The sequence below is a fragment of the Entelurus aequoreus genome, linkage group LG06 (assembly GCF_033978785.1).
Source record: "Entelurus aequoreus isolate RoL-2023_Sb linkage group LG06, RoL_Eaeq_v1.1, whole genome shotgun sequence".
Taxonomy (NCBI): Eukaryota; Metazoa; Chordata; class Actinopteri; order Syngnathiformes; family Syngnathidae; genus Entelurus; species Entelurus aequoreus.
The window spans coordinates 69,456,948-69,481,361 of NC_084736.1; the positions used below are offsets into that span (position 1 = coordinate 69,456,948).

At 41.0% G+C, this 24,414-nt stretch overlaps 1 protein-coding gene across 8 annotated transcripts in view; it reads right to left on the reverse strand.

Moving 5' to 3' along the window:
• Window positions 1-24,414, reverse strand: part of ank1a (ankyrin 1, erythrocytic a) — a 239,352-nt gene that overhangs the window by 37,257 nt on the left and 177,681 nt on the right. For all 8 annotated transcript variants that reach the window (XM_062051320.1, XM_062051323.1, XM_062051329.1 and 5 more), the window contains 7 exons: window positions 21,065-21,293; window positions 20,857-20,985; window positions 20,678-20,797; window positions 20,519-20,603; window positions 5,530-5,604; window positions 5,240-5,371; window positions 4,382-4,537 (listed from right to left, as the gene is read on the reverse strand). In XM_062051320.1, coding sequence (XP_061907304.1) covers window positions 4,382-4,537; window positions 5,240-5,371; window positions 5,530-5,604; window positions 20,519-20,603; window positions 20,678-20,797; window positions 20,857-20,985; window positions 21,065-21,293 — 926 coding nt within the window. The remainder of the gene's footprint in view (window positions 1-4,381; window positions 4,538-5,239; window positions 5,372-5,529; window positions 5,605-20,518; window positions 20,604-20,677; window positions 20,798-20,856; window positions 20,986-21,064; window positions 21,294-24,414) is intronic.

Consider the following 24,414-nt stretch of genomic DNA (forward strand, 5'->3'; position numbering starts at 1 on the left):
TCTGTGCTGACATTATTTTTTAAAAACGTCACCATGGAGTTATTGAATCTGTTTAGCTGATTGGAGAGGTAGCTTCCCGAGCTAGTGGGTCCATGACGATGACTTCTGTTTTGTTTGATCAGCCGTTTTACTGCCGTGTGACAGGCATCGTTTAGAAACAGTTATTAACAGTTAAATAAACAGGTATATATCTGCGGCTTATAGGCCAGTGCGGCTAATATATGTTCAAATATGTGTTTCTTCTAAAATTATGTGGGTGCGGCTTAAATACCGCTGCGCTCTATATCGATAGCTCGGAAATTACAGAAGGTCTTCTTCTCTCACATAGGGATTGTGAATGATTGTGAACAATTTCCCAAAAAGTGCAGCCCCTCTTTAAGCACTGGCATTGTTTCAAAAGAAAGTATCAAGTAATATGTAAACAATGCCCAACCTTAAATTGCCTACAGGACATAACTGACTAACAAACAAATGGACATAGAATAAACAAACAGCTCTAGACTGTTTGTGGCCCTAAACAAGATTTTGTATTTGGCCACATTTCGGTCTTTAAGGTTACTAGGGTTTGACTTTATAAGTTACTTAACAGATAAAACCCTCCAAGGCTCCAACTTTGACTAATTATAGAAAATAAAAACAGTTTGCATCTGTATGGACTTGAATGTGGTCAGAGCCTTTCTGATCATGTGACCCCACCTCGTGGTTGTGGCTCTAAACAACCGTAGCGTGTTTATACCAGGGTCTGTGCTGCACTGAATGCCATTGTAATTACAGTAAATAGGAGTATTGCTAAGATAAAAACTCCAATGGTGACCTAAGACTTATGCACACTACTGCACATATCATAATTTAACAACAATTAAGTCTGAAAATGGCACACTTATATGGAGGACAGTATTAGACCTTATACATTCATGTTGGTCCAATCAGATTAACAAGGACATATTTGAAATGGGGATGAGGGGTACAACATCAAATGTATACAATTACAAAACTCACAAGGACTTGGTTTACACAAAACAACCCATCAAAGCAAAACAGTCTAAAATCACAACATTCATACGTCAACACAACAGACTTTTGCCATAGTCTTTTCAAAAAAAGGTTTATGGCCTTTTTCCAACCCCTCCCTACCCCATATGAAGATCACAGAGGAGGGACAAGTCATTCATTGTGTGCATGCCATGCAAAGTACAGTATGTTAGTCAAGTAGGAGGCAATGCAGTGTTAGACACCAGCTAGTTGTACTGCTCACATGCAAGCACGGACGAGCGGTCAGCTTAGGCCAAAAAACAAACAAATATATGTTTTTACATGAAACTGTCATAAATGTATTTTCTGTATGGTTCCCCTCATTAGCCATTTTCTGAAGTAAAAATTGCGTACCCGTTTTTTGATCGGAAGCGTGTTGACAATATAATGTTTACAGAAAAAAATATTATTTTTCATGGGCCTGATCTACTAAAAGTTTGCATGTATTAAAACATGTGCAAACTTGATAGCACATACAAAGCTGGTCTACTCAGCTCATTCAAAGAGGACTGCGTCTCTTGTGCTTATATAGCACATGCAGGGTGATTTATCAAGGCTGAAACTCTTCTGCAGCCGCTGTTATATGTCTATATTTAGCGATAGTTTGTCTGGAAAGAACGTGCAAACCGACAGTTGTCCAGAAATGGCTGAGAGAAAGAAGTCAAACGCGCTGTAGTACCATCCCACGTATGCTTGTCAATATATATGGACTTTCAAAAATAAACACGTCAGACATATCGTCTATTCAGCAATATAGTTTTCTACTTAGGAGCTGATTAAAACCAATTCAATTGATGTGTTTTGGTGTCTGCTGGCATTTTGTTTAAATGGTGTTTGATTTTTACTTTAGAAAATATATTACGATGATATTTTCTTGCATTTGGATCATTCCAGATGGATGAATGTGCTTTGGTGTTGTGAGGGTCCTCTGTCTCCTCGCAGAGTGCGCCATCAGTGTGATGAAATAGTTTCTGTGTTCCAGATTATGGTTACATATTGCAGAAAATGTTTTAGATATTTTAGATGTGTGCTGCTTGTTTACATAACATAAATCTGGAGGGAAATTAGTATTTCCATTGGCAATTAAAGGCCTACTGAAATGAAATTTTCTTATTTAGACGGGGATAGCAGATCCATTCTATGTGTCAAACTTGATCATTTCGCGATATTGCCATATTTTTGCTGAAAGGATTTAGTAGAGAACATCGACGATAAAGTTTGCAACTTTGGACGCTGATAAAAAAAGCCTTGCCTGTACCGGAAGTAGCGTGACGTCGCAGGTTGAAGGGCTCCTCACATTTCCCCATTGTTTACACCAGCAGCGAGAAATTTGCTTCAATATACGAATGTTTCTATCTACAGACCCTGTTGAAGAACCAATTAAGTTTGTAGATCCACTGTATATTCTTGTTACTCTCGCAAGGCGCAAATTGAATTAACATTTATTGGAGCACAAGAAGTTGATGTTTGGAAAAAAAATGTTAGTGCAAATTAGCCATAAACCTCATCACAAGTCACTGCATGCCAATATGTTTGTGCAAATGCAGGGAGGGCGTGCAAAGGCAAACAGGGGAGAGGAAGGACATTGTGGGGGTAAGAGACAGAAGAAAGAAGAGGGTAATGAACACAGACGCAAAGTGGGGGAGACAGCGGGGGTCACCTCCCTCCTTCCGGTGGGTGCTGAGAGCACAGCCTGTGTGAGGTGAACCATTCACAGACACTTAAAAATGTGGGCGTTTCAAGACTCGAAATTAAAAAAAAAAATCACCAGAAAGAAAAATGCACGAAACGTCGCAGGTAAATAAATCAAAAAATTAAAAATGGTTCAGAGGTCAACATGAGGTCGGCATGAGGTCAGAGTTCGGAGAGGAGTGAGGAGGAGGAAGAAGAGGAGGCGGAAGAGTAAAAGGCTGCAAATGACTTGTACAGAGAAACAGGGAATGAAAACAGGGCTCCCAAAATGACATTCAGTAAATCAACAACATTAGTCCTAAAGAAACTCAAACTGCTCTTCATGCAACATCAGGCACCACAAAAGTTCATAAACATGAAATATAAACCCTCTTGTTCTCTGGAGAGCGTGTTTAAAACTTTATCCTCACTGTCTGTATTGTAACACATCTGTATTACCAGAAGAGTCTTAGCAGAACTTCCAACACAAGTTATAAGCAAACGTTGTAAGTTTAATGTGTTTTTTTTTTATATATGATAATAATATGCATTACCACTAACCGTAACTATAAAAAACAAAATGTAGTGTTTTGTAGGAGAATATATCATTATTAGTGTTGTGACAGGACTCATGACTGTTGTGGAAGGTGTTCCACAGGGAAATACAGAGAGACTAGTCCTTCAATGCCAAAATAACTTTTTCGTTCATGCCCTAAAAAACACACTAATACATTATTTTCAATAAGTTAAAACAAAAAACTTGTTTTAATGTTGATTTAATTTGAATATCAAAATGACTACTGTATGTTGAAATACATTAAACGTGAACTTATATAACCACACTATGTCCTTGAGCAGTACTTAATAAAGCATAACAAGAGAAATTAAAAGGACAACGCTATAAAATGTCTTTGGGAGGCAAGGTAAGACAAAACAAGATGATAATCAGATTCACTGATGATCTGAATGTCTTCCTCAGATTTCTATGCATGTTTACATCTGGACACATTGCTCCAGTTTTCACAGAATAGCACCTGTAACTTCAGGCTCGACCTATGCCCTGGAGAAACAGGCATTAGTTACCACCATTCCGCAGGTGAAAACGGAGTCAATAAGATGTAAGGTATGCATGTGTTAAAGAAACCACGAGGAAAGGGAGTAAAGGTCTTGTCAATGAAGCCAGATAAGCAACACATATGATCCACTGTCTGATCATGTCCAACAATGTATAATGATACGCTGCTTTAGTAGGTGGATGCTTGCATCTTATTATCTAATCAACCCTGTGGGCAAAATAAGTATGTTTCACTCTCCAACACATCTAATTAAAAAAAATCTATAGGAAAAATAATGTGCTAGCACTGAGATATTTATTTAACAATATGCATATTTCAGGTTATAAGAGTGCAAACAGCAACGCTAATAATCCACATGTTGTTGAATGAACACCTCTCTGGCAGTCTCAGTCAAATATGTGCACTATGATTATGTACCTAAATTATTAAAAACACGTTGTACCGCAGTAGGAGTGTCCTGAGTCCATGAGCATGTTGTTGTAGGTGTTACCTGCAAAGGTTTTAAGGCAGCATTCATGTGCATTAAAGGAGCATGGAGATAAGAGGTCTTCAGGACGTTAGATAAGGAGGTTGCACAGTCAGAGTTGGGGTAAGGAGCTTACCGTTGGTCATGGCGGGAGAGAGGTGGTCCCTGTCATCGCGTCGTCGTCTGGTGAGATCACGAGAGCCTTGTCTGGTGGGCTGTGCAGGTTGGCCCTCCAACATGGTGATGATGTCCATGCGATCGATGCTCTTCAGGGCCGTGTACAAGCTCTCCACTGGAGAGCCGAGAAAAAGAGGATTTAGTTGTATTTGGAGTATGACTGTGTAGTTTCTAAATTACCACAATCCCCCCAAAATATTTGACAATTTCTTATCGTATAGCAATAACAATAATATGATGACACAGTGATTATGTAAAGAAAATAGGCAACAATAGACTTCAATGTATTTTTTATTTATAGTAACTGAAGGACAAACTTGTAGAGAAACTCATTGTCCAGTTAAATGTAAATTAATCAAATGAATACACACAGATAAACCAAAAATTGGTACCGTTGAGTGTCGGTATCGATTCCCAGGAATTGGTATCGTATTGTTTCACACTTGAAACAATACGATACCAATTCCTGGGAATCGATACCGACACTCAGTGTGAAACAATACGATACCAATTCCTGGGAATCGATACCGACACTCAACGGTACCAATTTTTGGTTTATCTGTGTGTGTTCATTTGATCGGGGGCCACATGTATTGTTAGTATGGAAATATTATGGAATAATTATGGAAATATTATGGAATATTATTATGGAATATGGAATATTATTGTTATTATAGAAATATTATGAGAAAAACATTATTATTCGATTATGTAATTATTTTGGTAGTTCCCTGTATATAATTTTTTATCATTGGCAAACTACCTAAACAAACAAGACAAGTAACACCACTAGCCGTTTTTAGCAGTTCACACTGACTTTTAGCTCTTTTGCCCTCGCGTGTCGCCCACAGGTTAAGCAGTGCAGAGCTCTGCTCCAGCAGAGAATTTGGATTCTCCACGCGAATCTTGTTGATGTCATCCACGCTGAGCTGAAGCTCACGTGCCAACTCTGAGGGAAAATAATAATACAAAATCTCCCTTGGCTCTTGGTAGGAAAACAAAGTAATTAGAAGTTGGTTTTTATTCCGCACACAGAGAGACAAGCTAGGGAGACGCAAGGTAAACATGGCATGATTACCAACATGGACAACATTAGTGTTGACTTACCAGCCCAGCTCAGTCCCAACTGTTCCGCAATGACAGCCATCTTCAGTTCAGTACGCTCCATCGCACTCATTGCAGCTGCAGGAAGCAAAACACACACACTTGACCTTAGCAAGAGGCAAAACTTAGTAGGGCCGCTAGAGTTGATGTACAAGTAACTAACAATTTACAGTCATTTTGTTATGATAGTCTATACCAGGGGTGTCAAACGTACGGCCCGCGAACAGGTGTTACCCGGCCGGCGGGAAGAGTTTGCTAAATATAAAAATTAACCTGAAATTTTTGAATGAAAGAAACAGCTGTTCTAAATGTGTCCACTGGATGTCACAATAGTAATTCTTTGTATCTTTGTAGATGATACTACATATATACAAAAAAATAAACCACATGATGTTAGTACATCAATCGAGGAAAATTATCAAACTACATAAATAACATACTGTAATTTGATTTTGATATTACTTTTTCATCTAGCTACCGTATTTTTCGGAGTATAAGTCGCTCCGGAGTATAAGTTGCACTGGCCGAAAATGCATAATAAAGAAGGAAAAAACATATAAGTCGCACTGGAGTATAAGTCGCATTTTTTGGGGAAATGTATTTGATAAAACCCAACACCAAGAATAGACATTTGAAAGGCAATTTAAAATAAATAAAGAGTAGGGAACAACAGGCTGAATAAGTGTACGTTATATGACGCATAAATAACCAACTGAGAACGTGCCTGGTATGTTAACGTAACATATTATGGTAAGAGTCTTTCAAATAACTAGAACATATAGAACATGCTATATGTTCTATATGGCACTCCTAATCGCTAAATCCGATGAAATCTTATACGTCTAGTCCAGTGGTTCTTAACCTTGTTGGAGGTACTGAACCCCACCAGTTTCATATGCGCATTCACCGAACCCTTCTTTAGTGAAAAATAAAATGTTTTTTTTTCCTAATTCAAGACAAAGTTGTATGTTTTTGGTAACACTTTAGTATGGGGAACATATTCTAAGTAACAAAGACTTCATTTAGAGTTTTTTGGACACTAGGGGAACATATTCTAAGTAACAAAGACTTAATTTAGAGTTTTTTGGTTAGGGTTAGAGGGTTAGGGCCAGGGTTAGAGGGTTAGGGTTATAATAAGGCCATGCCGAATAAGGCATTAATAAGTACTTAATAATAGTTAATGACTAGTTAAGAGCCAATATGTTACTAATTTGCATGTTAATAAGCAACTAATTAATGGTGAATATTTTCCCCATACTAAAGTGTTACCATGTTTTTTTACTGGTGCACAAAATGAACCGTGCATGAACATCACCTTGTTCAAAGAACAAAACCAACATAGTGCAAAAACTCACAACAAATTACACACCTGCAAATCAGTGTGACTCCTGCTGTTGCCGTATCCGTAATACGCCGATAGGGAGAAGTTTTTATTTACACGATGAGTCGGGTGTGTTGTGACCTCCGCCGAACCCCTGAGCCCGACTCACCGAACCCCTAGGGTTCAATCAAACCCAGGTTAAGAACCACTGGTCTAGTCTCTTACGTGAATGAGCTAAATAATATTATTTGATATTTTACGGTAATGTGTTAATAATTTCACACATAAGTCGCTCCTGAGTATAAGTCGCACCCCCGTCCAAACTATGAAAAAAACTGCGACTTATAGTCCGAAAAATACGGTAGATTGAAAATTAACACCAATGAGTTGACTGATGAACATTATCGCATAATTTATTCACAAAATATAAATAACGATAAATAAAGTATATATACTATTAACCGCAACAGGTAATTGTAAAAAAAACCCCAACAACATTATGATTTGTACAATTTCAGAATGTGCTTGTTTTATTTTTAAACAAAAAAAACAATCTGAAGTTGTCTTTATTTTTAAGTTATCATGCCGTGATTTCACCAGTCCGGCCCACTTCAGAGTAGATTTTTCTCCATGTGGCCCCCGATCTTTATTAGTTTGACACCCCTGGTCTATACATTCAATGATAGCTCACATTAATAGCTAAACTTTGCTATCATTAGTTGACCACACACCAAGCTAATGTACCGTATGTGCATGTGTGTTACGTACGGAAGTAGTTTATGTCATTAAATGCTAAAAGCCGGAAGAGGTTGTAATGCGTAAAACACTTTGGAAATTTAAGTGCCCTCTAGGCATCCGCATGAAGGTTGCAAATAGCCCCTTTAAGCCAAACATGAAAGAAAATATCCTAGATAACTTCGACTTGACTCGTAGTACAGGCTCTTAGTCTGCCAGAGAATGTGTTATCAAGTTAGCGTCTTTGTTTGTATGTAGTGAGTATTTAGACCTATATTAAGATTCAGTTAAAAAAATAAAAGAAGTGACTAGCGACATTTCCTGGGGTAATTGGACACATTTAGAGACTCTAACATTGAGCATGTGTCACTCGTTTCAACAAGTAGCCTATACTGCTCTTTTGTCATTTCTATGCCATTTGCATTGTTTTCTGCATGTAACACTACGATTGTTCGCTTCACCTTTTGCTTCCAAAAAAATTGCATGCTCATGCCTCATGGCCAATTATGCAAATTAGAAGATGACGTCATCTATCCTCCCAAACACTGACTGTTTTGCCGTTTGTACGTGAGTGAGCAGAATTATGCAAACATATTTCCATGACACTTGTTGCATTGGTTATTTGAATACCAAGGAGAAAATAATACTAAAACATTCCTAATTATAATTGTTGATAAAGTTTTTTTTAAATACTATGTATACAAATATATGGTAAATTATTTTTAGTTTTCTTTTTTCTGGTGTGCAAAATGTGTGTTTTGTGCGCAAAACTATCTTCTTATAGCACGGGGGTGTCCAACTCGTTTTTATTAAGGGCCACATCGCAATTATGTCGACCCTCTTACGGCCGCTTGTAACAGTTACACAATTTTCATAAGCAGCTCATTTTTATTGCCATTTTTTTCACTAACAGATTGATGGATACATTGCTTTGAAATTGTAAGTCAGGGCGACGAGCAAATATTTAAGTATTTATTTTTGATAACCAAAAAAGAAAAAAAATGCTTTGAATATGTTGTTGCATGATCACATAATATTAAAGTCTAGAACATATGCAATTTCATTTTCTGTCAAAGAAAGAAAAAATATATTAGCCAAAAATTGCTTTATTATTTCCTGCCTTTTGCAGGCCACGTTAGAAATAAAATGGCAGGCAACATTAAATGATGTTGCGGACCACATTAAATTATGTGACGTGCCAAATCTGGGCCCCGGGGCCTTGAGTTTGGTACCTGTGTTTTAGCCTTTTTATTTATTACTTTCCTAATCCAATTAATTACTTTCATTTTCTTTCATTCCCTTTTATTTCAGTCATGTTTGTTTTTGTCCTGTTTTCATGTACATTATACAGTAGGGAAGAGATTCTGCAATCCAGTGTGCTGAAAAAGATGGAAAGTACCACTCTACATAGCAACTGACGCTGTGTTTAAAGTTGGAATTGCCACAAAACACATTTTAAGATATTCAACACTAAGTTGATAGTACACCCCCCAATTCGTCACGTTTCATGTGTCAGGTAAACCACAACAAATGGGACCATTTGAATCCCCTTCCTGCTGTATGGTGCGACCGTGGAATTTCCCCAATGTTGAAGTTTTTTTTTATTCCTACTTTAAAACAGTTATAGAAAGTAGGGGTTAGTGTTGTCCTGATACCAATATTTTTGTACTGATACAGGTACCAAAATTATTTCGCTACTTTTCTAAATAAAGGGGAACACAAAAAATGGGGTGGGGGGGGGGAGATATTGAAGAGGAGAGTGTTTTACGGGAGGTGGTCAGATCAACTTGGGCTATGCATTTGTATGTGTTGTTTGAGGCTGGTCTCTATTCTCAAATATTTGAAAATAAATTACAAAATACCTATCCTGTGCTTGGTGGTACATTTGAGTTCAGTTTATATATCATCTAAGGAACTTGGGACTGACCAGCGTTTTACATCCCACTTGGAGGAACATCTGGTCAAACGCAACAATTTGGGGGCTTCGTCCGAGATGACACGCTGACAATTGGACCTTCTCTTGCAATCTTCTGGACAGACTCACATGGCCAAAACATAATTCAAGGTAAGCAGAACCTTTCTTTTTAGATAAAATCTGCATTAGGAGTCTGTCCTAAGGTCTGTAAGTCAAACACAGAATTGTACCCCAGACACAGAGTGGTGATTTTGATAGATTGATTGCATTTTGATTGATTGATTGCATTTTGATAGATTGGTTGCATTTTGCCGTAGCCACCATTGCATAAAAGTTGTGAATACCACTCACGTCATTGTGTCAAGATTACCGTGACGGGCTGCTTCACTGACGAGTAAGCAAATAGTAACGGGTTAGAGTTAGAGGCTCTAGCTGCGTATTGTACGATAAATTGCACGGGTTAGAGTTAGAGGCTCTAGCTGCGTATTGTATGATAAAAGTACGGGGTTAAAGGCCGCCGTATGGTTTGGGGGTTAAAGGCCCTCAGGGGTTCGAGGCCCCTGAAAAAAGAAAATAGACACAATGGCCACTGAGTGTGACAGACAAGAATGTGATGACGGCTGGGGAAAATGTGATGAATCATTACTGTTTAATGATCAATTGAATGCACTGTTGTCGACAATGGAATTAGCAGGTAGAGTTTAAAAGGAAAAAAAAAAAAAAAAAAAAAAAAAAAAAGAGAACGTTCCTTGAAAGGGTTAAGAGGGAGTTTACAATACTCGAAAAGTTGTGAACTCAAACGTCTGGTAAAATAAAAAATAAAATAAAAAAGTAACTGGAAGTTTTATGGTAAAGTGAAACGCAGAGAGAGAGTGCTTACGTCTGCGTGTGTGTGTGTGTGCGTAGGGCCGTAGGCACTTGCTTGTGTGTGCGTGAGTGCTTAGATGTGCGTGTGTGTGTGTGTGTGTGTGCTGGATGCGCGTGCTCATGTGTGTGTGTGTGTGTGCGCTGGTGAAAATGGAATAGACAGGTCGAGAGAAGAAGGAGCACGGTTGGTGCTCGAGAATTTCAGAGTTTGGCGTATGATAAAAGTAAACGGGGATTACGTGGAAAAATGAAATGCAGCAAAAGAACAGATGATTAATGAGACAAATAAGACAGAATGGATTGATTGGTCTTTTGCCTGCCGCGCATGCGTAAGACAATTCAAACGACCCGCCCAGACTTTGACTAGGCCACCGCCCCCTACTCCTGTGACAAGTGAGGGCGCTGCTCACACAGCCTCTCTAAGATTGAACCCTCCTCCAAAACTAAAGCTGTCTCCTGAGTGTAAATCACCTCTGGTGCCTAAGCCCCAAAATAACAGCCACCCAGCGGAAAACCTCCCGAATATGCCTAATCTTACTAGACAGCAGATAATGCATGAGTCAACGCAAAACTCCTCACTTTACACGCCAGACCATTTTGTTGCCATAAACAAATGCCCTCCCCCAGTAGATGACAGCCTCTCACGTGCACATCAGACATTCTTGAACAACACACAACAGAGCCAGACTTTGTGGTCTCCTGTTAATGGCTCAATGGAAGGCTACATTGACCAACACCCACATGAACCACATGCATACAACACACGCTTAAAAAAGCTGGAGGGACACGCATATCCACTTTTTCCTGATAATAGCGGCAGATTTCAATATAAGCCTTTTGCTGTGGCAGACATGCAAGCCATTGTTGACAAACTTCCACCTGTGTCTGAAGGTGGGAGTCTTTGGCTCAACACATTAGACAAGCTAACAGCAGGATACACTCTCTCCGTAGCAGACTTTAGAGGCATTTTGTATCGTTGTGTTTCCACACAAGATGGCAAAAATACAGAACAACAAGCAGGATTAATGGCTGAATCTTCGACCTCACCGATAACACCATACGTTACAAACATAGCTACTGCTATGCGCAGTCTCTTTCCTCAAGATGAGGATGATAAGGCTAATGACAGAGCAGCAAGGAAGCAACTCCTTAATTTACAGATCGCTGAAGATAAAAGGTCAAAAGAACTAATTAGTAAAAAATCAGCTAGGGTATATTCAGCACTGGGTGACCTTGCTTCTGAGTTCCAACAGGTGGAGGAAAGGATCCTCAACAGACGTGCGACCAGACGGTTGGACTCGGGTGGTGGACAACACGGTGCTTCAAAGCCAGTCCGGGGTGGAAACTGTTTCGGCTGTGACCAGCCTGGTCACTGGAGTCGTGACTGTCCGAACATTTCCGAACAGGAAAGGTTCCGTAGTGCCAACAAACGAACACAAAAGCGTGGCAAAGGACGCCCACCGCAGGAGCCCCAGCAGGAGATACAGACTGGCCCCCTGCTGGACATGAGTGTCAACGGACAATGTTATCAGTTCGTGATTGACACTGGCGCCACCCATTCGATTCTGAATGCAGAGGTACCAAAGAAACTGTGTGCTTCCTCTTTAAAGGTCGAAGGCTTCGCTGGGGTCACAAGGTTACCTGTCACCAAACCACTTCCGGTTCAGATTGCGGGACACACACTAAAGCACCCCTTCGTGATTGACCTGCACACACCCTGCCAGATTGGTAATGACCTCCTTTACAGACTGTACCCTGACATTCAATATCGCACAGAAGGAACCTTCCTGGTGTTACCTGACGGCTCAACCACCAAGCTGCGACACCACTACCACAGCCTGAAACAACAGGAATGGCTGACATCCAACTGCTCTAGCGGTGAAAACCCTGGTTGGCTGAGATGCTTCCGTGTGTTCTGCCACCCGAGTCGCCATATGTTATGATTATTTATATATGTTGGAACTCAAGGTGTGGCTGCTCATGTTGACCTATCTTTGCAACAGCTAGCATGGTATAAGATGGACACAATAGTGTCCCACATTGTTCCCTTGCTCTCTGTCTCGCCTACAAAACCAAAGAACTTAGGTGCAATGATAAGACACGGCGTAGCTGCCAAACATTACACCGACACCCAAATACCACATTTTCAATTGTTTAGGTTTAGCACATAATTGTGTTAAACACATAACTATGGGCTGCACTTTAGACACCTGTAGGCTACGAGGAGCTAGCAGCTACACAATAGCTGAGCTAAAACGACACATTGCACATTTAAGCATATCAAATAATTATAGTTGCTCATTACATACACAAAGTTGCCATGGCAGAAGTCTGATAGAAAGTATTCAGTAACAAACGTGTCCGTATCATTCGACTTTCTACAACATGAGCTTGACTTAATGAATTATTGGGGGCACCAGGTGTGGTAAAATTTCAAAATACTATTGCTAAAGCATCCGCCATAAGGGTAGTATTTTTCTTGTATTTGTGACAATATAAATATGAGCATATGTTGTTACTTTCACCATATTGAATAAGTTACATAAAAGTTAGGGTTTAGTTGAGTTTGAGTTATTTGTGATATTGCTAAGGGGTCCCCTACCCTAACAACACCCCCCAGTGGACCATAGAGGCTAATGAGACAATCATTGACCTCAAACATGACCTGTCCTCTGCTACTTGACTATTAGCTGACTTTTTTTCTTAGATGTTTCTGAAAGTGATAGTATGACTAACACAGTCCTTTTTTCAGAAACAGAAGGGGGTGAGTGAGGGTGGATACAGACTCCATAGTTTTAACATTTTTCCCGTGGGTAAGAAGTCATAACTAATTTTAATTTGAAAATAACGATTTTGGTGGAGGAGGTGAGGGTGAACCAGGTATAGTCTTTGATTTCATTGATATGATCAATACGGTACAAGGGAAAAGGTACGTACTGACTTGTGTTGACGATCCCAGTGGTTTGCCGGAAGCAACAACAACCTCAAAAGAGGATGCAATATCAGTAATTAAATGACTTGTGAATGACCTAGTACCCCGACATGGTTTCCCCAAAAAGATTAGGTCAGACAACGGCAACCATTTAAAAAAATACTCACTTAGCCTTGGTCGAAAAGGCTTTCGGACTAGAACACAGGTTTGGGGTACCATCCTGAGTCCCAAGGTAAGGTTGGAAGGATGGACCAGAACATTAAAAACTAATTGGCTAAAATCTGTGCACAGACCAAATTTAATTGGATTGACATGTTGCAATTAGCGTTAATGATCATTCGAAGGTCCGTGAATAAAACTGTTTTACCGCCCTTTGAGTTTTTCACCCTATGAGCTGCATACAGGTCAGCCCAGGACTAGCAGCCGCCATGGAAGGAGGACTCAGCGTAAAACCAAAATGGTATTTTACACAAAAAATTGTAGAATTTGTGTGCCAGTTCTTCTGTACAGATACGAGGATGACAGCCCACCACTCCAGATTCCCTTCCGCCCGCTGAGAGGGTCAAGATCTAGGTCATCAAACGCAAGTGGACGGAGCGCAGGTGGACTGGTCCCTTCAAGGTCGTGGAACGGACGTCTCACGCCCTTCGACTAGCTGGTAAAGGGGACACCTGGTACCACCTCTCCCTCTACACTCCTGCTGAAGAACCTGACAGATTAACAGCGGATGTCATTGCTGACATCGCCACTACATCTGCCCCACTCGACCCCCTAGCGGTGCCTTTTGAGCCTGAGGCATCTGAAGAAGAACGGGAGCAGAAAACGACTCATTTTTAGTGTGTGTGTTAACGAGGTAACACACATAAGGGGTGATTGTGCTAGTAACCTCTCCCCCTCTAGGTCATAGAAGAGCGAGGCTTTAATTACACACACATAATCCTACAGCCCAGAAGACGACGCTGAGAGAGAGATTTTCTACCTATATTACTCTTTTCAACTTCTATATTGTATATCCTTATTCGAGACCAGCCTTTATACTCGAAGTTATCCAATTTCTCTTGCTTGTTTTCAGCACAACTATCTATGTTGTTACATTAAGTGAAAAGTTTGATGTTTATCCCCGTTTCGGTACCTGAATTACTCTGATTTTGATAGACAAAAGGCAGGATGTTACACCCAGTAGTAATCCCTGACGGACTGGTGCTTGGGCGTGTTCTACTGTCTTTGTGTCTCAGTTCTTCCTTCCCGACGAAAGTGACTGACAAGTGTCTTAGAACATACATCGGACTTTAAATAGACTGGGTCAAAGGGGATAGCAAGACTTATTTTTTGACCTGTGCAGTGTGATTAATTACGGGGGACACAATAGCTATTACCGTGGTAATAACCTCTATATTTGTAACGACTCAACCCTGAACCATTGGTGTCGGATGCAGACAACATACTCTGGTAAGTGGTGCCCATCGTCCCTTTTATGTTGTTTTGGGGGTTGACCTGACTGATACAGACTCTAAAGGAATTATTAAAATTAATGTCCTTGAGAGGGCGTTAACTACCTCTACACCCTCTGTAGCACCTAAAGTACCACCCCACCTCGGTGGTGTTTCAAAGGCTCTCACATCTGTGCGTGCTAATGACATCACCACCGAAGGCCTGGTAACTTTGACCTTAGGAGCGTGTGCAGGCAACCTATGGCTCAGGTGGATGACTAGCGTGGCTAAGAGCCAAAACCTGGGTGACTGTGTTGCTTGTTCTACTGGATGTCCCTTTCCCCACACTTATCCCGCCCCTTCTAAGTTGACTGACACAAATAGCTCAAACTGTCTTATCTCCTTGTTTTCTGAACCGACGCCGCTAGAGTGCGATTTGTTGGCTAGTGTGTACCCTCCTGTTGACAATTCCACCCGACTTCTTCCATTTGTTGCCCAAAAGCTGAATTACACGTGTTTTCAATTCAAAGGACCCTCTTCGTCCCCCAACAAATTGGGTGACATTAACCCTTCCTGGTGCACCACACTGATAGATGGCTCAAGGATAGGCCCTTGGGCACGAGCTGACTTATTCTGGTATTGTGGGGAGCACAGATTGTACATTAGAATCCCAACGTTATCCGTAGGGCTTTGTGCTATGGTTAGACTGGTGACCCCACTCACCCTAGTGGGTACCACATTAACTCCCCTTGTAACTCCTGTCTCAGCGGCCTCTCTAACTTCTCGCCGACGCCGCCATGTTTTATCTCGGAGGAGTGTAAAGGGCTCCTTTGATCTGATGAGAAACCCTGATGGTGTTTACTTTGATGCAATTGGACAACCAAGAGGGGTCCCCTCACAACACAAATTGTGGTGTGAATCCTGTGCAGGTTTCGAAAACCTTCCTATTATTGGTGCTATTTTCCCTGTGACTGCTACTAAAAATGTAGAACGCATTAACTATGTTTTTTATAATCTGTTGAGACTGACCAACCTGACTCGTGACGCCGTTGAGGGACTTGCTGAACAACTTTCCCCGACCTCCCTCATGGCCATCCAGAACCGCATAACCCTTGACCGCATCCTAGCCAAGGAAGAAGGTGTGTGTGCAATGTTTGGTGACCAATGCTGTACCTTCATTCCTAACAACACTACTCCTGATGGCTCAGTTCAGAGGGCCTTAGAGGGCCTCCAGGCCCTGTCTAAGGAACTTACTGAAGTTTCAGGGGTCTCTGACCCCTTCAAAGATTGGCTCCAAAGCACATTTGGCAGGTGGACTGACCTAATTAAGCCTGTCCTGGTCTCCATTGGAGTTTTCTTGGCCATTATAGCCTCATGCGGTTGCTTTATCGCCCCTAAGTCTCTATGCACCCGCATCATTGTTAGAGCTGTAGAAGGTCAACCGCACCCTGTTTCTGGGCTCGTTATGTCTTTGAAGGGGGTCAAGTACAATGGAGACTTTCGAGAATTGTTGGTTTCCTTCCCTGGCTATGACGACATTGACGCAGACTCCCGCCATCTATCTTCCATGTAACTATGCTGTTGTTTTATGCTAGCTTGCTATAAAAAAAACACAGCACCTACTTTAATGTGGGGCGTGCTTTAGAAGTGTTGTACTAGAGGTAAAGATCTTTTTAAAAGATCTTGAAGGGGGAATTGAAGGATATATATATATATATATATATATCTTCATATATCCATATTTTGTGTTACTTATTAATTTTAATAGTCATAATACATATAGCTAATGTTCCATATTGTACTCTTTGCTTTTCTAATCATCTCATGACAAAGTGCTTGCACTGGGGATGGCCTTGGGGTGGAAGTTTTTTTGTTTTGTTTTTTTTGTTTGTTTGCTCCATGCTTTTTTAACCTGTAAAGCACTTTGGTGCAATCTAAAAAGTTGTTGAAAATGTGCTATATAAATAAAGTTGACTTGACTTGACTTGACTTGAAGGCAGAGAGAAGGAATCGTCCTTGCTTCCCTTCAGGCCGACTCTAGATAAGGAACACAATTAGCATGTGTTTGAGGTGAGACAAGTGAGGCCGGGGGGGGGGGGGGGGGGGGGGGGGGAGATATTGAAGAGGAGAGTGTTTTACGGGAGGTGGTCAGATCAACTTGGGCTATGCATTTGTATGTGTTGTTCGAGGCTGGTCTCTATTTTCAAATATTTGAAAATAAATTACAAAATACCTATCCTGTGCTTGGTGGTACATTTGAGTTCAGTTTATATGTCATCTAAGGAACTTGGGACTGACCAGCGTTTTACATACCACTTGGAGGAACATCTGGTCAAACGCAACACTAGCCATGTCGTAAAGCACCTCTTCCTGAGGGTGTTTCAGTGTTATAACTTCACCCTTTTCGTCAGTTTTTAAGCCAAAATGCGTCCATTCTCCCTTTTCTGTGTACACACTCTGTCTGCTTGTGAGTACCGTATTTTCCGCACTATAAGGCGCACCGGGTTATAAGACGCACCTTCAATGAATGGCATATTTCAAAACTTTGTTCATATATAAGGCACACCGGATTATAAGGCGCACCTATGCATCCATTAGATGGAGCTGCGCTAAAGGGAATGTCAACATAACAGTCAGATAGGTCAGTCAAACTTTATTAATAGATTACAAACCAGCGTTCTGACAACTCTGTTCACTCCCAAAATGAATAAACAGCTGTTTTATTATTTTCCCCGAGGTAAAGTCAGTGACGTGGTGTTTTGTTCATCTTTTAACAACAGCAAGGTATAACATGTAGTGCAACATTTATATCACATAGTGGAGGGGAACTTTTCCCTGATTCAATAAACACGTAAAAAACAGTGATACTGTTACGGTAAATCAAACGTTAGTGCAATCACAATATAGTAACACTCAAAATAGTGCAGAGCAATAACAATATATCAATAACTCAACGTTGCTCAAACGTTAATGTCACACAACACAACACACAAAATAAACATGTAAAGCTCACTTTACGAAGTTATTCCTCATCCTCAAATCCCTCAAATTGTTCTTCTTCAGTGTCCGAATTAAACAGTTGGGCGTATACGGCATCCAACATGCCCGGCTCCGGCTCCGTCTCGTCAAAGTCGTCATTAATCGAGTCAGTGTCGGTGCTGCTCTATTCCCGTGTTCTACTGCGTGACTGATTGTCTTAAAGGCCTACTGAAACCCACTACTACCGACCACGCAGTCTGATAGTTTATATATCAATGATGAAATCTTAACATTATAACACATGCCAATACGGCCGGGTTAACTTATAAAGTGACATTTTAAATTTGCCGCTAAACTTCCGGTTCGAAACGCCTCTGAGGATGACGTATGCGTGTGACGTAGCCCGGCGAACACGGGTATGCCTTCCACATTGAAGCCGATACGAAAAAGCTCTGTTTTCATTTCATAATTCCACAGTATTCTGGACATCTGTGTTCGTGAATCTGTTTCAATCATGTTCATTGCATTATGGAGAAGGAAGCCGAGCAAGCAAAGAAGAAAGTTGTCGGTGCGAAATGGACGTATTTTTCGAACGTAGTCAGCCACAACAGTACACAGCCGGCGCTTCTTTGTTTACATTCCCGAAAGATGCAGTCAAGATGGAAGAACTCGGATAACAGAGACTCTAACCAGGAGGACTTTTGATTTGGATACACAGACGCCTGTAGAGAACTGGGACAACACAGACTCTTACCAGGATTACTTTGATTTGGATGACAAAGACGCAGACGTGCTACTGTGAGTATGCAGCTTTGGCTTTTTTTTGCGTATGTACGTAACTTTTTTAAAATATATAAGCTTTATGAACCTTGGGTTAGGTGAACGGTCTTTTGGGCTGAGTGATTGTGTGTGTTGATCATGTGTTTGAATTGTATTGGCGTGTTCTATGGAGCTAGGAGCTAGCAGAGGAGCTAGGAGCTAGCATAACACGTACCGTACCGTACGTGCGCGTCACGTACGTAACTTTTTAAAAATATATAAGCTTTATGAACCTTGGGTTAGGTGAACGGTCTTTTGGGCTGAGTGATTGTGTGTGTTGATCAGGTGTTTGAATTGTATTGGCGTGTTCTATGGAGCTAGGAGCTAGCAGAGGAGCTAGGAGCTAGCATAACACGTACCGTACCGTACGTGCGCGTCACGTACGTAACTTTTTAAAAATATATAAGCTTTATGAACCTTGGGTTAGGTGAACGGTCTTTTGGGCTGAGTGATTGTGTGTGTTGATCAGGTGTTTGAATTGTATTGGCGTGTTCTATGGAGCTAGGAGCTAGCAGAGGAGCTAGGAGCTAGCATAACAAACACGCAGGTGTTATTATGCAGGATTAATTTGTGGCATATTAAATATAAGCCTGGTTGTGTTGTGGCTAATAGAGTATATATATGTCTTGTGTTTATTTACTGTTGTAGTCATTCCCAGCTGAATATCAGGTACCGTGAGTATGCAGCCTTGGCTGCTAAACATTCGATTACTTGACCGTATGTGCGCGTCACGTACGTAACTTTTTAAAAATATATAAGCTTTATGAACCTTGGGTTAGGTAAACGGTCTTTTGGGCTGAGTGATTGTGTGTGTTGATCAGGTGTTTCAATTGTATTGGCGTGTTCTATGGAGCTAGGAGCTAGCAGAGGAGCTAGGAGCTAGCATAACAAACCCGCAGGTGTTTTTATGCAGGATTAATTTGTGGCATATTAAATATAAGCCTGGTTGTGTTGTGGCTAATAGAGTATATATATGTCTTGTGTTTATTTACTGTTGTAGTCATTCCCAGCTGAATATCAGGTCACCCCCGGCTCTCACAGCATCTTCCCTATCTGAATAGCTTCAACTCCCCACTAGTCCTTCACTTGCACTTTACTCATCCACAAATCTTTCATCCTCGCTCAAATTAATGGGGAAATTGTCGCTTTCTCGGTCCGAATCTCTCTCACTTCATGCGGCCATCATTGTAAACAATAGGGAACTTTGCGTATATGTTCAACTGACTACGTCACGCTACTTCCGGTAGGTGCAAGCCTTTTTTTTATCAGATACCAAAAGTTGCAATCTTTATCGTCGTTGTTCTATACTAAATCCTTTCAGCAAAAATATGGCAATATCGCGAAATGATCAAGTATGACACATAGAATAGATCTGCTATCCCCGTTTAAATAAAAAAAATTCATTTCAGTAGGCCTTTAAGCGTCGTAAGCGTGTCTCTTAATAGGAGCCATTTTGGGGTCTTTACATAAACAAACAAATGGAAACCAAAACGGCACGCCTCGTGCAGTCATATATCCCAGCATGCACCGCGCGCTTCTTCTTCTTCTACGGGGGCGGCTGCTTACCGTAGAAGAAGAAGTGGGAAAAAGAAGTTGGCGGCTGTTTACCGTAGTTGCGAGACCTAAACTTTATGAAAATGAAGTTTAGGTTTGTTGTGGCTCAATATTGGTCCATATATACGGCGCACCGGATTATAAGGCGCACTGTCAGCTTTTGAGAAAATTGGAGGTTTTTAGGTGCGCCTTATAGTGCGGAAAATACGGTACTCCGTGATTGTGCGCTACCAAACATGCTCGTCTGCTCGTAGAACCAGCAATGACACCACGTGACGACGGCGGGGAGCGAGACCGGTACTTTTCAGAGGCGGTATAGTACCGAATATGATTCATTAGTATCGCGGTATTATACTAATACCTGTATACCGTACAACCCTAGTAGGGGTACAGATTCAGCTAATGTATTAATAGTCAGAAAATAATGAGATGCTTCGTACCCATGGCAGGTTCATTCAGGGCGCTGTATCGTTCTCTCAAAGCCAACGGGGTCAGAGTTCGCCTGCGGTCTTCACTTCCAATAATCTACCAATCCAGTGAAGAAGAATATGAGTTATTATCTAAAGAAGAGTGTTGCGTTGATGTGAGTTGCACTGTACCTTGATACATGGAGGCATGGTGATGTTGAGGTTACACAGGACATGTTGGCAGTCTTCATACTTGGTGGTCTTACGCAGGAAGGACAGGAAGCCGGCGGGCTCTTTGCTGCTGTCTCTCACCTAGCACACACGCACAGTAAGAGCAATCAAGACCGGGACGTTCAAATAGGTGCCGTTACCTTAACAGAGACAGGAAGTCTGTTATCTCTGAAGGCCTGGAAGCTGAAACAGCGAGGCTGCTGGGCTGCCTTCCGCACAGGCACCAGATTCCCTGAGCATTCCAGGTGAAGCGGCATTCCCTCCATTACCTGTGAGCGGCAAAACACAGGCAGGGGTTGAAACTAGAGTTTGACCAGGTCACGACCTGAGGATAAAGCTGGAACAGACCTCGATGTCTCTGCTGCGGGCCACCTCTGTGAAGTTCTCGTGCTGTTCCAGCGTTTTGTCCATCTTGTCGTCCGTCATGCAGTAGCAGCGTAGTCGGCCTTCCCGCAGCTCGTTCATCTTTGCGAAAACAACAAACTTTGCCATGTAAGGTACAGCGGACAGCTCTTTGTAGAGGAGGTTGGCGAAGGACACAGACTCTGCTGTGCGGGGACAGTCTGCCAGCCAGAAGCTGAGAGAGAAAAATCCATCATTATTTTTCTTTAATACCGTATATCAGTGGTCCCCAACCACCGGGCCGCACAAGAAATAAAATAAAATACATTTTTTTATTTTATTTTATTTATTTTTTTTTTTTTAATTACATCAACATAAAAAACACAATATATACATTATATATCAATATAGATCAATACAGTCTGCAGGGATACAGTCCGTAAGCACACATGATTGTATTTCTTTATGACAAAAACCCCCCCCAAAAAAACAAAAACATACACAAATATATACAGTATGCAGTACAGTGGTACCTAACTTAAGAGTGTTTTGAGATAAAGCTGTCTCTCGGCTCATTGGTATGCTTGAAGTTGCAAGCCAACATTTGAGTTACAAGCATCCCCGACATTAGTTGGTGTAGCAAATGTCACAGTGCACCCTGTAAAATCCGACCAAAACATACTGTGACTTACTCGCTAGCATTACCTTATAGCAAGAGATGGACATAACTTTGTTTTCCAACTATGGGAAGGAACAAACTGAGCTTGAAGAACAGTGCTGAGAAGAAGAAGTGGATAATCTTCATTGAATTAAAGAAATAAATTATCTATCTTGTCCAGGGTGTACCCCTCCTTCCACCCGGATGCAGCTGAGATAGGCGCCAGCACCCCCCGCGACCCCGAAAGGGACAAGCGGTAGAAAATGGATGGATGGATCATCAAACACATGACGGAGCGTGTTGCCAACTCGGCAAAGCAATTCGAGCGTGTCACTCCTAGTCTGCACCATACTGAAGCAGAATGATTCTAATGCCAGCCAGGAATGTTAAAATATCTAAATGGTAGACATGTATCCATGAAATTATGAAAAAGCTGCAGATGGCGTGTTTAAGAGAGAAACAGCAGGAAGGAGCTAACGTTGAAGTCCAATCTCCAAGGTAAATGCTGTACATTATTATGACATTACTTCATAAAACTACTGTTTTATGAAGTTTTCTCTTTAAAAAGGCATTTTACATGTTAAAGTTGTGCTGTTTTGGACAGGCACGAAATAAAGTGATTTCCAATTAACTTCATAGATTTCAAAGACATTGCTTTGAAACACAAGTGATTTGGGTTAAGAGCAGTGTTCTAAAAATTACTTTTAAAAAGTAATTAATTATAGTTAATCGTTACTTTGTCAAAAAAGTAGTTGAAAAACTAATGGAAGTACTCTTTAATAAATGTAATTAATTACTTTGGAAGGAAATTAATATGTTACTTAAAAAAACAAAAACTTCAAATATCTGGCATATGCAGTTTAGAGATGTTTAATGTGAGAGCACAGTGTGCGTGTGTGTGCATTTAAAAGGCGGGGCCTGTTGCCTAGTGACGTATGATGTCATTGAGGGTTTCAGCGGAGCTGTGTTTGTTAGCTTTAGCAGTTAGCAGCTGTTTGGAATCTTTTGACAGGATTGTGTTTCCTCTGGTTAATAAAGAGATTGAATGTGCTTCGATGGCTCTCATAGCTTATTGTCAACAAACGGTGTATTGTTTGGATGGCAAGTTTGTCACTTCAATCATTGATTTGTTGCTCATTATTTCCATTTTGTAAGTGTTGCATATGCTGTGTCACAGTGTGATGTTGCCTCTTCGTATTTGATATCAAATTCATTTTAGTGCGATGCTGCTTGTTGATTTCCATCCATCCATCCATTTTCTACCGCTTATTCCCTTCGGGGTCGCGGGGGGCGCTGGAGCCTATCTCAGCTGCAATCGGGCGGAAGGCGGGGTACACCCTGGACAAGTCGCCACCTCATCGCAGGGCCAACACAGATAGACAGACAACATTCACACTCACATTCACACACTAGGGCCAATTTTAGTGTTGCCAATCAACCTATCCCCAGGTGCATGTCTTTGGAGGTGGGAGGAAGCCGGAGTACCGGAAGGGAACCCACGCAGTCACGGGGAGAACATGCAAACTCCACACAAAAAGATCCCGAGGCCGGGATTGAACTCACGACTACTCAGGACCTTCGTATTGTGAGGCAGATGCACTAACCCCTCTGCCACCGTGCTTGTTGATTTCACTCCTAAAAAGATATTAGCTGCAATAAACTTGCTGCACTTATGACGCTGTCTTGTTGTTGACATAGAAATCACATCAAAGGTAGCGTCCCACGCATTGATGCGCAAGTTAGTTGGAAAACGTAGTAAGCTAAGCAACAATTTACTCTCAATTAAACTACAGGGGAAGCTATCTCCGGAGAATAGTAGTAAGCTACACTACAAGCTACATGGCAAAAGTAGCTTGCTACATCAACACTACATTTAACAGCATTTCTATCTAGGAGCCCACATGTATAATATCAATGTTAATGTAACATGGACCTGGGTCCTTTACTATTAACTGTCATTAATCTGTCATTTAGCTGGGGACACCATACAATGATCTCTAGGGGTCCCCACACCCCACTGTATGTATTTATTTAGTTTGCCTTTTCTTTGGCCCACCCCTATAATGTTATTCATTTTCTCTACCTACAGTAAAAAAAAAAGCCTCTATCAATATCTTGATAAAACAAAACTATGACTTGTGTGTTGTTTGGGAACATTCGATAATGGTTATGTGCAGTATGACTTCTCATGAACTCAACTCACCTTAATGTGTGTTCCACGTCTTAGATGAAGACAGCAGTTATGATTTTGGTTTACAGAGTAAACAACAAAAAACTATCTCTTATGTCTTCATATTTGTTTACTTACTATGGTATATTATTTATTTATTATTTATTTAGTCTCTGTTCTGTTACAGAGAACAAGGAACTGAGATAAAATTGCTATGGTATGAAAAGGGGTAGGATTAAATAAGCTCAGCTTCTTCCTACTCCTTTTCGGACGTGCTGTAATGAAAAAACTGGAAATATGTGATGCGTTACATTGTATCGTATGCATGTTCGAAATAAACTGAAACTGAACTGAATTGAACTAAGGTTTTGGCCATTGTTTTCTCTGAACGCATACTGTACATTTGTCTAAATATGGACAAGGACATACATTATTGTGTGTTTCCTGTATGGCATCTTCATCACTAAAGGAAACATCCATCTGCCATTTTCAAGTAGGTTTATTTTTTTGAATGTTTTGAGTCATCAG